Source organism: Ruditapes philippinarum, unplaced genomic scaffold, assembly GCF_026571515.1.
Source record: "Ruditapes philippinarum isolate M1 unplaced genomic scaffold, ASM2657151v2 ctg8562_1_1_1_1, whole genome shotgun sequence".
NCBI lineage: Eukaryota > Metazoa > Mollusca > Bivalvia > Venerida > Veneridae > Ruditapes > Ruditapes philippinarum.
The window spans coordinates 12,013-29,478 of NW_026867116.1; the positions used below are offsets into that span (position 1 = coordinate 12,013).

The window sequence follows — 17,466 nt, forward strand, 5'->3', positions numbered from 1 at the left end:
TTTTTCTCGAGAAAAGTTATTAATGCGGTATGTGCATCGAAAAAAACTTTTTAGCAACATGCAGTGATTAAGTGGAACTATAAACAAATGACTGAAGCATTTAGTGGAACTATAAACAAATGACTGAAGCATTACCATGGAAGCTTGAACAAAGCTATAAGCGTTTGTTGCCGGTATGGATCTATGTCAGCATTCACATAATCATGTGCAAATTGGACAAACTTTACACCGCTGTTTATGGTTTACTCATTTTCTGTACTTTTTATAGTGCACTTATTTATAAATAAACTCGGAAGGATGCGTTCATTGATCGTAGTGCTTATATTTCATTTCTTAAAGGGAATGAACCAAATTCAATGCTGGGCGAATTCGTTTCACAAATTCAACAGGTTGAAGGTTTAATATCCAAATAGAGTTATAATTTTGATATGAAATAACCATAGATTTATAATTTTGATACGAAAACAGCGTGGTAAATTATAATGACCAAGGTAACACGATCCGTCTGAAAATAACGACAATTTATTTAAGAGCTATAAAACATTATTGAAGTCATCTGAAGAAATGATTATGTCATTAATTCTTTTCTTTATTTCTCCAGAAAAGAAAAGTAAAGGGAATTCTTTAATTTTAGCACGGGTTATCATTAGCAAAAACATCACCTTAATTGCAGCTATATTAAGATGAAGATCGTCCAAATTTCCGTTCTCTACTGGTTCCCAGAAGATTATCCAAGTGCAATCAATGTATATGAAGTTAATTTATCTAAGGGATTGTTGTGGAATACTTCTTAGAAAAGATCATTAACTCAAGGTACAAGAAGTTCATCTTAGTTTATAAGCGTATTGATAGTTAATCAGTCACGAGCAAATACTTCGCTCCACTTAAAATAAGTAATAGAAAGAGCACCGAAACACGAGACTATCTGATTTGTACGAGGGGGCGTAGCCCCCGAGTATTAATCAGATTGACGAGTGTTTTGGTGTTCTTTCTCTTTTTTGTATCATAGTCAAACATAAAAGCACGTTCCCTGTTTCACAATATGAAACCGGCCGGCAAAAATGAACCAATGAACGAACATCTGAATATGACATTTCTGTCGCTTTCCCTTTCTCTGTCGTCACAATATGTAAACCCCAGCAAAAATGAGCCAATCAATGGGCATGCTCTGGAGTGCGAATAACTAATACCCGCACTCCAGTTAACGCACTGTGCATGTATATGTATACGATTTAACCCTGACATATTTTCAACAGAAAGGTCTCCAAACTATGATACAAGTTTAACATGATATGATCAAGTAAGCATACGCTAATATACAGTCATATGTTATTATGATACAATTATGTTCTTCAACAGTCCATAAAATGTACATCTCAGAGCGCTTATTATAAATTATTGAAAAAAAAACAACAAATACTTGACTGTATTTTTCAGTTGGTGGTAAATTGATTAATGTACTTATTATTCGGGTTTTCGTGAAAAGTAGACACAATACTCCGAAATAAGAATAATAATCTTTTGGTTTTCACAGAATTTGTTGCAAAAGCCTTTAATGCAAACACTAGTGTTTATTATTTATACTATTGAAATCCTTGCAAAAACAGTGGCAAAAGCAAGAAAGAACTTTATTACACAGATTTTTAAACATTTTAAAAGATGTTTAATTTAATTCTTTATTGATTTATAGAGTATAAATCACTGTCTTCTGTCATTGGGCTCTAATTATAATTATTTACACTTATAGGCATCTTTGGACTGAAAATCAGACCTCTTTATGGAAGGCATCCGTAAATAAAAACAAACTACTATTAATCACCCCCTTAGCACCGCCTTATGTAAATTATAAAATTTAATAGTAATATATGGTGTAATCTTGAGTGTAAAATGTCTCAGATTTGTAACAAAATGTGAAAATACTGGGATTTTTTTATCATAACTATTGCTTAATACTGAAACAAATGTGTAAAAATAAAATTTGAAAAGCATTGTGTAACTATGTAAATAACGAGTGAAATACAAATTTTTCACAAAAGTTAATAATATATTATTTGTCATAATTTTATTTAAAGATATGTTTCTTATAATCGAACTATTTATTTTGTTTATACGCACTGACCACATTTGATTTGTAGTTTATTAAAATTCCTTCCTGTTCTATACTCTATGCTAAGTGCAAACTGCTTTGTAAAGCTAATGGACGTCAGATCTTATTTCAGTAAAAATGGTCACTTTGCCATCTTAAATTATTATGATAATTTGATATAATATTCTTCATGAATCATTCTTTTTATCAATTATCAGAGTTAAAATTGGTAAGGCTATATGTTAACACCAGCTAATATTGGCTCCATAACGTCAAATATTGGCTTCGTACGGCTATTATTGCTAATATTGGCTTAGTATCAGCTAATATTGGGTAATGTATATGCTTGTATTGGCTTCGCTCCAGGTTATACATATTGGCTTAATCAATCAATCACGTAGTAAGTTTAGCTGACAAATCGTTTTCTGAAAAGAATGGTACAAAATCGGCGTTTAAACTCTTTTTTCGCCATGTGTGTGTGTGTGTGGGGGGGGGGGTGTATATTAAAGAGTATTGCATGTGTTTTTATAAAGATACTTATGACAACATTCAATTATCAAAACAACACTCACAGTACCCAGTATTCGATTAATTTTAAAGAAATATTATTATGAATTATAATTATAAAAGTGATAAAAAGAGCCGGAACAAGAAAAAATATCCTAAAAAATAACACAAAAGGACATTAACAGAGATGTTAAGTACTCGTGTCGCTAACCGCTATAAGCAACTGTAAGGAAAAGAGGTAGGCTACCACTGATAGGGTTAGAATAGTAAACAATGATATACGAAAACATAAATCATATTTGCTTTGATTAATATTCAAGAATAAGGATAAGTAGTGTCGAGAAATCTTTATTCAAAGTACATGTCCGTCCAACATCTAAGTCATCATTCAGAAGAGCCTAAATGGAATTGTCGTGTGAAGAAAAGAAGAACTTTTGTTCAGATGGTTATAACGGTTATAATATGTACCCTTGAATACTTTCAAAATAGTTTTCTTCTTAAAATGGTGAATCACATTTATATCTAAAAGACGTATTGTAATAAAAAAATACTGGTTATTTTTATTTTTTTATTCTTATTCGACTACATTGACTTGTGAATGGGTCAATATCAAGTATATTTGCTTTCACAAAAACATCTACATACACATTACAATACCATTTAAACTATGTTACAAGTAAACGACTTCCTAACATTAAATTTGGAAAGAAAAGATTCATTCACTGCTTTATTTTCGATAAAATAAAACTTGATACAAAACATACATGTACATATACATCTCTTCAGAAACAACATATTTACTTGTACAATACGATATACAAACCCTGATTGCAAAACCTGTTAAATTAGATATTCAAATATTTGTTTCTTGATTTCTTTCACGTACATACGACTCGTATTACTAATAACATGACTGCTTATGCCTACTTTTAGATTCTATGATAAAAAGCAAATTTAGAACATAATGACGTAAAATAATACCGATTATATGCACAAAAGGAATGTCATCAAATGTTATTCTGCTTTTCAGCACCTGATGCCACATAAGATACATTAATTATCTTGCAATATTGAACACTTATACTTTGTTATACATCTATAATAACTTAATATACACAAACTTACTATGTACATGTACACATATAATTATATGATATTATTATTCCATGCTGAGTTCAATATTGATTATATTGGACTCCTCCACAGGTGTTAAGCCTATATCTGACTCGGCTAGCACCTCGTTAAAATAAAGTTCTGCCAACTGTGCTCTCGTACAATAGAATTCATATTGTTCTCAACAAGGAATGATAACATCATATTATTGTCCAATAGAATCAGTCTTGTTTTATGTGGCCACACCACCATTTTTTAACATTTTGACCAAACTTTGTTACTTCAAGTAAAATAAGGATTTATTCAACTCTAAAACAATGAAAACTTGGCAAGATAAAGCATGCTATTTATGTATTTCATATACAGTTTTTTGACTCGAATAAAAACGAGGCTATATGGGCAAAGATACTGATTTGATATTGATTTTTTTGGACTCTGGAAATGAAAACGTGGCTAAATTTATAAAATTTTAACAAATAATGATTGCCATTGGAATATTACGTTGTGCAAACGCTGAAAGTTTATAAAAAATTATGTAATATTTCATGTCAAATGATACTTTTTTTTCGAAAGGTTAAGTTATATTATACATCTAGCTATGAATTGGCTTGGTAGCAAATCAATACAAATAATACAAAAAAGTATTAAAAAAACTAGTTTTTTTTCTTGATTTCTTTTAATAAACACCATCAATACAAAAATATTAATCACGTAAAGAACACGAGGCATATCATTACAAGAAACGTAAATTTCTTTCATCAAGTGATATTAAGTTTAATAAATTTATTGATCATTTACTATTAAAAGAATAGTTATCCCTTCAAGAGAAATTCAACATCAAAATTCGTTTAAAAATGATTGAACTTTTGTTCAATATGACTTATGACTAAACAAAAGTCTTTGATATGTATGATTGCAAAGTAGGTGATTTATATTGATTAAATGCATTTATATTCTACATACAACGTTACCCTTATGCACCATGTAATGTTCATAAATTGAGCTGCGTCACGACAAAACAACCAAATAATGGGTTTGCGACCAGCATGGATCCAGACCTGCCTGCACATCCGCGCCGTCTGATCAGGATCCATGCTGTTCGCTTACAGACCATATAACAAGTAGAGAAACTGAAAGCGAACAGCATGGATCCTGATCAGACTGCACGGACGCGCAGGCTGGTCTGGATCCATGCTGGTCGCAAACCCATTATGCTGGTTTTTTCGTGAAGCGGCTCAATTAATGATTTAATCCGCCATAAAGGAGAATCTAGCTCTGCGACGAAAGAGGACCAAGATCAGCCGCCATGCCCATGCTGACTGACCATGACCTTCACCTTTTGCTATTTAGTTAGTACGTTTACTAGTATAAAAATCTCCCCTAAAAATGATAAATAGCTATAAACAGTCTATTTAAAATAGGAGGTAGTAAACGTGCTGTAGGTAAATAAGTGGTAATGAGCAATTTTGTGTATAAAGATATTATCAGTATCTTCAATTATTTGGTTACATTCTTTCTAAGAGTTTAAAAAAGTGAATATTTGTGTTGTTTGGTGTCATTAAAAAATTTATTCCTATCTTGATCAAAGTCAGCTCTAACTTGTAAGAGTTATGTTTCCAAAATTCCAATACAGCGACAAACCAGTGCGCAATATCAACGCAAAAATGATATATCAATAATTTGCAAATACTGTGCCATTAATGGGATTTAGGAAAGCTGTGAACGCGATAAATATTACATTTGCACGCAATATAGTATAACATGACCTCGCCATAGCTTAGCTTAAACGAATTTATTTAAGCTCAATAGCGACACAAGTTCTTGCAATTTATATTAATCACGTCCAAGTCTGCATCCTAGAGCAAACCAGTACCGGTGTTATATAAAGATACATGATCGTGACCCGAGTAGGGCTCAAACCAATGACCCTTGGGTTGAGAGGCAGACATCTTAACCTCTAGGCCACCACTCCACTCTATTTTCTTTCGTGTACATGTTATAGCTATTGCGTGATCCCGCAATATGTGATTAAGTGCTCAAACAATATGTATTAAGTGCACACGCGTTAATATTACGTAGGTATGCATCGCGTGGTCTTTCAAGTGTGCATGATATAATTATCGCGTGTGCATGTAAAAGCTATTGCGAATGCACATAAAAGCTATTGCGTGCGCGCGTAATAACTACCGTAAAACCACGTAATAGTTGACGCATGCGTACTTAATAATAAATAAAAGTTTTCATATGTCCTCTTTGTGACATCGTATGTTGGGAAATGCTATCTAGCTTGTTTTATATGTGCATGTAATCAACTCGTGCAGTAAAAAACAAGATACAAATATGACTAATAGAATATGAAAAGTTTTACAATCTCCTTCTTATTTATCACCAGCTGAACCATTATTCGCTTTTGTCAATCTTCTTTAAAGACGTTTCTAATGGTTACGAATTACAGGTAAATAAGCCTTATAATTATTGTTATTTTCGTGACCTGTCGAACAAAAGTTATGAAAAAAATTAGGCTTTCTGATAATAATACCTATTAATTATATACATATTGATTACTTCTGATCATCATCATCATCATCATCATCATCATCATCATCATCATCATCATCATGATAATCATCATCATCATCATCATCATCATCATCATCATCAACAAAAGAAAGCTAATACTAGATCTACCAATACTTAAAGTAAAGGAAACCTCAACATTTACACCGAATCAAAATCCGTTTAAACGACTTTCTGAATTCCACGCTGCTAAAGTTATACAAGATTGGGTTTATTGTTGAATTGAAATATGCCATCCAAAAGGCCATATTGAGCACTTGCTCCGGGACTATTGTCGGGTCTATGATACTGATATCAAAAACGATATGAAACGGCAGCCAAAGTACCGCGTACCCAATCATTATATATGTCAATGTTACAAACACTTTACGGTCTCGAGCCATCCGATTGTCAGCTCCCGGGATAGTCCGATTGTCCTCAGACCCTGAAGCCGCTTCTGATGATACTGTCATGCCGTTTTCAGGCACTCTAAGGTAGCTGACAGTCACGTGATTATTCGAAAATTCTGTTGATCTGTTAGTAGATGGTGGTGGCGAAAATGCTCTGACAGGCTGTACTTTTAATATTCTCGGTGTTTGTACCGGCCTTGAAATACTGGTCTGGTTAACACTTTGTGTATTTTGAACTTGTGTAGATGACTGAGATCTTGCTATTGTGGTGTCTACAATTTTTCTGCGTTTATGCATGAACAAGAACACGTGAGCGTAGCAGAAAATCATGATGCAATACGGGCCATGGTGACCAAGTATGGCAACGATAAACACGAATTCCTTGTTTAATGATGGATCCCAAAAGCAGGTTCCCGGCTCGCTGTACCTTACCCTATCTAATACCCATGGTGGTACCCAAAGACTCAACATAAACAACCTGAAATATGAATAATCATAAATGAGAACGAAAAACATTTTTATTGAAAACTAATGCAAAGTATTATTACGAATATACGATTATCTATTGATAAAACGCTAATAAAGAACTCCCTCTATTCCCTTTACACTAGTTATGATGTGTGATTTATACACTTAAACAGTTGTCCTGGAAGAGAAAATGTGTTGTTGAAATTTCCCTTTTTTAAAAAAAAAAATCCCGTTTTACAACGTTTCTCTGATAAAATTCAATAAATCGATAATTCATTAATGACCTTATGTTCAAAATATACAACATTCACGCCATATTGAAGGTTTAATTAAACTTTTTAAGTATTTCAAGAAATGAAAGACTTTGTAATGATTGTATCAACTATTCAGATATGTTATTCAGAACTGTTATTTTTCAAAAGAAGGTCTGTTATACAATGATATAGTACTGATCACACATAACAATAATTCGTGAAAGAATTATACATTGATATTGTTGTCAAGTGTGAGATACATGTTTCGATATTACATGTGAGCCGCGTCACGACAAAACCAACATAGTGGGTTTGTGACCAGCATGGCTACAGACCAGCCTGCGCGTCCGCACAGCCTGATCAGGATCCATGCTGTTCGCTTACCAACCCTATTACAAGTAGAGATACTGATAGCGAACAGCAGGGATCCTGATCAGACTGCACGGATGCGCAGGCTGATCTGGATCCATGCTGATCGCAAACGCACTCTGTTGGTTTTCTCGTGACACGGCTCATATGTTTAATGTAGCAGATAATGAATTGTTCAACAACAAAATATCAGTATTCATCAAAAAATATTCTTACTATATCACTTACAACTTAATCAACATATATTTTTCTTTCAAGCAACATTTTATAAAAAAAAATGTTTCTAACTGATTTCTTTATCAATATTTGAAATACTTATGAAAAATGTGCTAATTGTAGAACAGCTGTTCTCTAACGTCTATTATAATTAACATTATTACATTTAGAAACTAACCATTGACAAAATGGCCTATTGACCCCGAGTCAATAATTTCAAAAGTCCATTATATAAATAAAAAAACAAAGTACAACATATCTTACCACACAAAAACAATAGAAATGATGCATTTTCGTTTTGTATGATACGTTCTATAATGAACACTCCACTTGACGCTCCAATATCTGTCCACTGATATAAGAATCAATGTGAATACTGATACGAATGTCATACCTGAAATTATATTAGAATCAATGTAAATCCTGATGAAAATCTTATTCCTTATATCACATAAGAACAGATGCACAAATTCCGACACAAATGACATGTCTAAAATCTAAAATATCAATGAAAATACCAACGCAAAGGCCATACCTGAAATCTAAAAGAATCAATGTAAATACCGACGTAAATGTCATGCCTGAAAACATGAAATCAATGTTTTAACCAATGCAAAGGCTATAATACCTGAAATCTAAAAGAATAAACATTGCATTTAAAAACCAACGCAAATGCCATACCTAAATCTAAAAGAACCAATGTTAATACCAATGCAAATGTAATAAGAACCAATGTTAATACCAACGCAAATGTAATACAAAAAAATCAATGTAACTATCAACGCAAATGACATGCCTGAAATTTAAAAGAATCAATGTAAATATCGATGCTTATTTCTTACCTGAAATCTATAAGAATTAATGTAAATATCAACGCAAACGTTATACCTGAAATCTTAAATAATCAATGTTAAACTAGAAATCTACCAGATTGTTCATTATTTCTAATGGATCAAGCAAAAGTATTGTAATTACTATATACCTTCATTATATGAGCCGTGTCACGACAAAACCAACGTAATGGGTTTGCGATCAGCATGGATCCAGACCAGCCTGCGCATCCGCGCAGTCTGATCAGGATCCATGCTGTTCGCTTACAAACCCTATTACAAGTAGAGAAACTGATAGCGAACAGCATGGATCCTGATCAGACTGCGCGGATGCGCAGGCTGGTCTGGATCTATGCTGGTCGCAAACGCACTATATTGGTTTTGTCGTGACACGGCTCAATTATTCAGTATAACATATCAGATATAGGGTAAAACAAATTGTGTTATTTTCACAAAACAAGATATTGAATCAAACATTCACGTAGATGCCGTGTCTGTTATTGTAATGATCTACATTTGACCAAATGAATACGACAAGACTTGGTTCAAATAAAGTTTATGAGATAGAAACTGGAGAGGTAATTCAAAAAATCAATTGCAAAGAGGTAGCCCGTGCCGCTGCAAAACAGAAAGTAGGGTGTTTTTTATGAATTCTACATTTATTTTTGATAGATAACTGCAATTTTGCTGAAGATGATATATAAATGAACACTGTAATATGAAATATATGTCGAGGCGGTGGGCAAGGCTAGACTTGTCGATTTTATGTAGCTTATTGTGAAGTTACAATAATTGAAACATCGGCACATGAAAAAACAACACATTAATAGAATAAACTAGTGTTCCGTAGTTTTCTACTTTACCACATGATACACGTCCTTTCCTCGTTACAATGAAATTTCTTTGGATTGTTATCCATTGCTGGTTTGTTTTGAGCAGAGAATGGCCTGTATATGTGCAAAGAGGGTACTGTTTGAGTAAATATCGCAAAGAGGATACCGATATAGATATGCACCGTGGTCCTACTAAAAATGTCCGAGCTTGCCCATCAAATATAAATGTGGAAGTTAAACCTGTTCAATTGGCAAACGGGGTAGAATGAATCACATGTTTATGAAAGATGTTTTCGGTTTATTATAAAAAAAACACTTAAGTGTCTTAATGCAATGTAAACACCCTAAAATTTTCTAGAATTCACTATTTTTTACCTCCAGTTTCAAATATCTTGCCCTGTCAACGGGTGGAAAAAACTTTCCCGCATTTATCCTAACACGCTACTCTGGCCGCGTCAATCGCAGATTCTGTTGCAAACCGGAATTCTTTGATCGACTCCTGGCTATCTTAACCAATCATTAACTCGTTGATTTTTTTTTAATAAACGTGTCCTCTTTTCCATATTTAGAACTATATATTATCTGTTTTCCTTGTCATATCTAGATGACATTTTGAAGGCCGTCAATCAACAGAAAAGAGCAAGTTAGGTAATGAAATTCATTGATTTACAAATTTGTGAAGAAGTCAGCGGCTTGTGATCGAAGGCGTTATGAAACGTTTTGGAAAATATTTTTAAAATCTTAAATAGCTTGCTGCTCAACCCCAATTTGTATTGTGTAAATGCTGGTCTACATACATAATGATAATATATCAAATAAATATGTTTAAACCAAATTCAAAGGATTGTTATCATTTATTCATGCATTTTGTCAATTGTCAGTTTTACATATGCCAATGTCTTCTTAGAATGGATACATATTATTGATTCAACATGTTAACAGCAAAAGGAATTTACCTGTTGTACATTTTTACCTAATGATCTGATCAGTTTTAGCATGTCTTTTAATATTAGCAACGGAAAGAAGTGAAAAACAAATTACTACCAAATGACATCACAGGATGCTACCGGAATGAACATATTCAGTCGCAATATCATCTGAACAAAAACACAAGTGATCCATTAGAAATATTGACGTGTTTCTTCGTGTGCAACATTAAGAGGTTAATAAACCAAAGAGCAGAATCGGTAGGTTCAAGTAAATTATAATTTCAAGCCCTAGGACATTACTTATTCAGAGCCAATATATTTATGGGAGATCATTCAGGGCCAGTACCCATGGGACAATATTTATTCAGGGCCTGTGCCCCTTGGACAATACTCATTCAGGGCCTGTACCCCTTGGGCAATACTTATCAAGGCCCACTACCCCTTTGAAAATCCCCATTCGTGGCCAGTACCTATGGGATAATACTCATTCAGGGCCAATAACCCTTGGAAAATATTCATCCGGGGCCAGTACCCCTTGGACAAATACTTACTACGGGCCAGTATCCCTTGGACAATATTTATTCAGGGCCTGTGCCCCTTGGACAATACTCATTCAGGGCCTGTACCCCTTGGGCAATACTTATTCATGACCTGTATCCCTTGAACAATACTTATTCATGGCATGTATCCCTTGAACAATACTCATTCAGGGCCTGTACCCTTTGGGCAATACTCATTCAGGGCCTGTACCCCTTGAACAATACTCATTCAGGCCTGTACCCCTTGGGCAATATTTATTCATGACCTGTATCCCTTGAACAATATTTATTCATGGCATGTATCCCTTGAACAATACTTATTCATGGCATGTATCCCTTGAACAATACTCATTCAGGGCCTGTACCCCTTGAACAATACTCATTCATGGCATGTACCCCTTGAACAATACTTATTCATGGCATGTATCCCTTGAACAGTACTCATTCAGGGCCTGTACCCCTTGAACAATACTCATTCAGGGCCTGTACCCCTTGGGCAATACTTATTCATGACCTGTATCCCTTGAACAATACTTATTCATGGCATGTACCCCTTGAACAATACTTATTCATGACCTGTATCCCTTGAACAATACTTATTCATGGCATGTATCCCTTGAACAATACTTATTCATGGCATGTACCCCTTGAACAATACTCATTCAGGGCCTTTACCCTTGAACAATACTTATTCATGGCATGTATCCCTTGAACAATACTTATTCATGGCATGTACCCCTTGAACAATACTTATTCATGGCATGTATCCCTTGAACAGTACTCATTCAGGGCCTGTAGCCCTTGAACAATACTCATTCAGGGCCTGTACCCCTTGGGCAATACTTATTCATGACCTGTATCCCTTGAACAATACTTATTCATGGCATGTACCCCTTGAACAATACTTATTCATGGCATGTATCCCTTGAACAATACTCATTCAGGACCTGTACCCCTTGGGCAATACTCATTCAGGGCCTGTACCCCTTGGGCAATACTTATTCATGGCATGTATCCCTTGAACAGTACTCATTCAGGGCCTGTACCCCTTGGGCAATACTTATTCATGACCTGTATCCCTTGAACAATACTTATTCATGACATGTACCCCTTGAACAATACTTATTCATGGCATGTATCCCTTGAACAATACTCATGCAGGGCCTGTAATCCTTGAACAATACTTATACATGGCATGTATCCCTTGAACAATACTTATTCAGGGCCTGTACCCCTTGAACAATACTTATTCATGGCATGTATCCCTTGAACAGTACTCATTCAGGGCCTGTACCCTTGAACAATACTCATTCAGGGCCTGTACCCCTTGGGCAATACTTATTCATGACCTGTATCCCTTGAACAATACTTATTCAGGGCCTGTACCCTTTGAACAATACTTATTCATGGCATGTATCCCTTGAACAATACTCATGCAGGGCCTGTAATCCTTGAACAATACTTATTCATGGCATGTATCCCTTGAACAATACTCATTCAGGGCCTGTACCCCTTGAACAATACTCATTCAGGGCCTGTACCCCTTGGGCAATACTTATTCATGACCTGTATCCCTTGAACAATACTTATTCATGGCATGTACCCCTTGAACAATACTCATTCAGGGCCTGTACCCTTTGGGCAATACTCATTCAGGGCCTGTACCCCTTGAACAATACTCATTCAGGGCCTTTACCCTTGAACAATACTTATTCATGGCATGTATCCCTTGAACAATACTTATTCATGGCATGTACCCCTTGAACAATACTTATTCATGGCATGTATCCCTTGAACAATACTCATTCAGGGCCTGTACCCCTTGGGCAATACTCATTCAGGGCCTGTACCCCTTGAACAATACTTATTCATGACCTGTATCCCTTGAACAATACTTATTCATGGCATGTATCCGTTGAACAATACTTAGTCATGGCATGTATCCCTTGAACAATACTCATTCAGGGCCTGTACCCTTGAACAATACTTATTCATGGCATGTATCCCTTTAACAATACTTATTCATGGCATGTACCCCTTGAACAATACTTATTCATGGCATGTATCCCTTGAACAGTACTCATTCAGGGCCTGTACCCCTTTAACAATACTCATTCAGGGCCTGTACCCCTTGGGCAATACTTATTCATGACCTGTATCCCTTGAACAATACTTATTCATGGCATGTACCCCTTGAACAATACTTATTCATGGCATGTATCCCTTGAACAATACTCATTCAGGACCTGTACCCCTTGGGCAATACTCATTCAGGGCCTGTACCCCTTGGGCAATACTTATTCATGACCTGTATCCCTTGAACAATACTTATTCATGGCATGTACCCCTTGAACAATACTTATTCATGGCATGTATCCCTTGAACAATACTCATTCAGGGCCTGTACCCCTTGGGCAATACTCATTCAGGGCCTGTACCCCTTGAACAATACTTATTCATGACCTGTATCCCTTGAACAATACTTATTCATGGCATGTATCCGTTGAACAATACTTAGTCATGGCATGTATCCCTTGAACAATACTCATTCAGGGCCTGTACCCTTGAACAATACTTATTCATGGCATGTATCCCTTTAACAATACTTATTCATGGCATGTACCCCTTGAACAATACTTATTCATGGCATGTATCCCTTGAACAGTACTCATTCAGGGCCTGTACCCCTTGAACAATACTCATTCAGGGCCTGTACCCCTTGGGCAATACTTATTCATGACCTGTATCCCTTGAACAATACTTATTCATGGCATGTACCCCTTGAACAATACTTATTCATGGCATGTATCCCTTGAACAATACTCATTCAGGACCTGTACCCCTTGGGCAATACTCATTCAGGGCCTGTACCCTTGGGCAATACTTATTCATGACCTGTATCCCTTGAACAATACTTATTCATGGCATGTATCCCTTGAACAATACTCATTCAGGCCTGTAATCCTTGAACAATACTTATACATGGCATGTATCCCTTGAGCAATACTTATTCAGGGCCTGTACCCTTGAACAATACTTATTCATGGCATGTATCCCTTGAACAATACTCATTCAGGGCCTGTAATCCTAGAACAATACTTATTCATGGCATGTATCCCTTGAACAATACTTATTCAGGGCCTGTACCCCTTGGGCAATACTCATTCATGGCATGTATCCCTTGAACAATACTTATTCAGGGCCTGTACCCCTTGGGCAATACTCATTCATGGCATGTATCCCTTAAACAATACTTATTCATGGCATGTATCCCTTGAACAATACTTATTCATGGCATGTATCCCTTGAACAATACTCATTCAGGGCCTGAAATCCTTGAACAATACTTATTCATGGCATGTATCCCTTGAACAATACTTATTCAGGGCCTGTACCCCTTGGGCAATACTCATTCATGGCATGTATCCCTTGAACAATACTTATTCAGGGCCTGTACCCCTTGGGCAATACTCATTCATGGCATGTATCCCTTAAACAATACTTATTCATGGCATGTATCCCTTGAACAATACTTATTCATGGCATGTATCCCTTGAACAATACTCATTCAGGACCTGTACCCCTTGGGCAATACTCATTCATGGCATGTATCCCTTGAACAATACTTATTCAGGGCCTGTACCACTTGGGCAATACTCATTCATAGCATGTATCCCTTGAACAATACTCATGCAGGGCCTGTAATCCTTGGACAATACTTATTCATGGGCTCTACATTGTAAGTGTTGATCTATATTTTTAGATCAAATTTTGTCATTCACGTCATTTCGCTACAAACATAATCTCATACAACGTTATTAAGCTACCAAAATCACCCCGTACAACGCCATTTAGCTACATACATGTACCTCGTTACATCGTCATTTATCTACGAACATCACCCTGGAGAGATTTAGCTCAATACAGGATTGGAGCAGTACCTCTAGACGCTTGCAGAAATCACGATCACAAAATAGACAAATATCTTTTTTTTTAATATTATATTTTTAAATATTTTTCCTTGATCACGTATTTGATTCTGTGTGAGAAGATGAATTAGACCTGTTACAGTTCATTCCGTTGGGTAAAAATACTAAAGTAATAAAGACTAAATACTAAATAATAAAGATTTTAGCATTTTATCATTCAAGCGCCTTGTACGGTATATACCGGAATACGGTATTTAGTGTGGTGCTCCAATCCTTTTTTTAGTCACAGCCACCCCGTAAAACGTCATTTAGCTACAAACATCACCCCGTACAACGTCATTTAGCTAGGAACATCACCCCGTACAACGTCATTTAGCTACGAACATCACCCCATACAACGTCATTTAGCTACGAACATCTCCCCATAAAACGTCATTCAGCTACGAACATCACCCCGTAAAACGTCATTTAGATACGAACATCACCCCGTACAACGTCAATTATCTACGAAAATCACCCCGTACAACGTCATTTATCTACGAAAATCACCCCGTACAACCCCTTTAATTGCATGTTGGTACAGAAAATGGCGATAATTCAAAATCTTACCCCGTATCCGACAGACACATTAAGTAATTGAAGACAGTAGTTGCTGGTATGAGATTTTTCATACAACGTTATTTAAGATTCATTAGTCTTAAGTGATGTTTTGCTGTTAGAGGATGCAATTTTACTTATTGCCGTGAAAAGGTTCCACGAAATTCCGTGACTTGTTCAATGATTGTCAATGATAAGTTGAAAATTTATGGTGGCATACTATTGTAATTGTACCGTATCATATTACGATAACGCGTGAGGTTATGGTAAGATATTCCACAAATTACAGTTGATCACAGACATTAAGTCAAATGGTTATTTTGTCTCTCACATGTAATTCAGAAATGAAGTAGAGTTAGTAGTCGGTCATTTGCAGAACAATCTTTTAAATTAGTTATTCAGGAAACCGTAAACATGTACATGTATTCTTAATTTTGTATTGTTAAATATAATCATTTATTGAAACAAATTTATGAAAATAAAACAACTTGGGCCACGTTCCTCATTTTTTAAGTATCTGTTCCTAAAATTGAGCTTTTTAAGAGAAGATAACTAAAGAAATTATGGTTATTCCAAAGATATGCAATAGATATCAAATTTCCATCCTGAATACTATACTATACTCAGAAAGAAAAAAACTATTTAAAAATGTGTTATCTTAATTATGCATAATAATATTTTTATGAATGTTTCATTTATGCTTCATTTGGTGGTCAGTATTGATTTGGCAAATCGATGCCATATCGATGCAAGAAAATTTAATATGAATATTTTGAAATGCATATGTACTTTGTAAAAACGTTTCAGTGTAAAGTGAGTTTAAGTATTTATACGTGTATTTTGTTATTTATTTCCTTTGATAGTGACGAATTTATTATATATATTTTTCTGTTGCTCATTTTGGCCATAATTTAATCTCTTCAGGCAACATATTTTGACTATTTTATCATTTACTAAATTTATTTGCAAATTCCTTTACATATGCAAAGTAAATGCGTTACGTACCCAAATGCAATTCAATGTCAATACAATTAATTATATGTTGCATTATTTGTATTAAGTAGGTGTCCTTAAAAAGGTATTCAAAAAATGTATATTCATGTATATAATTTATGTAATTGTTATTATAATTATTAAAAAATATTCTTTTCTTACCATAGTCAAAGAAAATCCAAAGAGCACAGAGAGCTTCTCCAAATGGCCAGTACCCTAGGACAGTATGTGTAGCCATAAAACTCATCGCAGTCACGGCAACAGCTACGTCAGTAATCGCCAAATTTACTATATAATAATTAAAAGTCGTCTGCAACTTTTTATTCATTTTTACGGCAATCAACACAAACACGTTTCCAATAATTGTCACGAGCGTAATTGCGTACAGAAGAAGCGCAACAAGGGCTTTGTCCCAAGTGATACGGGAACCCGTCGAAATTAAAGACGAATTAGTAAAATTTAATCCGGACGACATTTTGCTTTGCAGACGACTTCTGAGTCTATGGTGGCGATATCTGCGAATCTAGCTTAATAATCTGCCGTAGTGTAGCTTATTTGTTACTTACGAGAGCTCACCTTTCATTTATCCAATAATTTTCATGACTTATGTGTAGATTGAACATGTTTCATATTGTTATAAAAAGGTGATGCTTATGTTACATATATCTATATAAAAATACAGGTTAATTTACACATATACAAATGTAACAATGCTTTAAGTTAGATGATCAAATAAGCTATCTATTAGATGCATTAGGCCTATAATAATATTGATATTAGTAAATATTAAATATGATTTTAATAATTGGATTATTATATAATGTTATTAATTAGATG

At 34.9% G+C, this 17,466-nt stretch overlaps 1 protein-coding gene across 1 annotated transcript; it reads right to left on the minus strand.

Annotated features, from left to right (window-relative positions):
• Positions 1-6,616: 6,616 nt before the first annotated feature.
• On the minus strand, positions 6,617-17,104 carry LOC132734897 (muscarinic acetylcholine receptor M2-like; the record flags this gene model as incomplete). Its single annotated transcript, XM_060721765.1, has 3 exons — positions 16,792-17,104; positions 8,244-8,373; positions 6,617-7,150 (listed from the first exon to the last, which is right to left on the minus strand). Coding segments are annotated over exons 1-3 (977 nt in total), but the record flags the coding sequence as incomplete, so codon positions are not given.
• Positions 17,105-17,466: the final 362 nt, after the last annotated feature.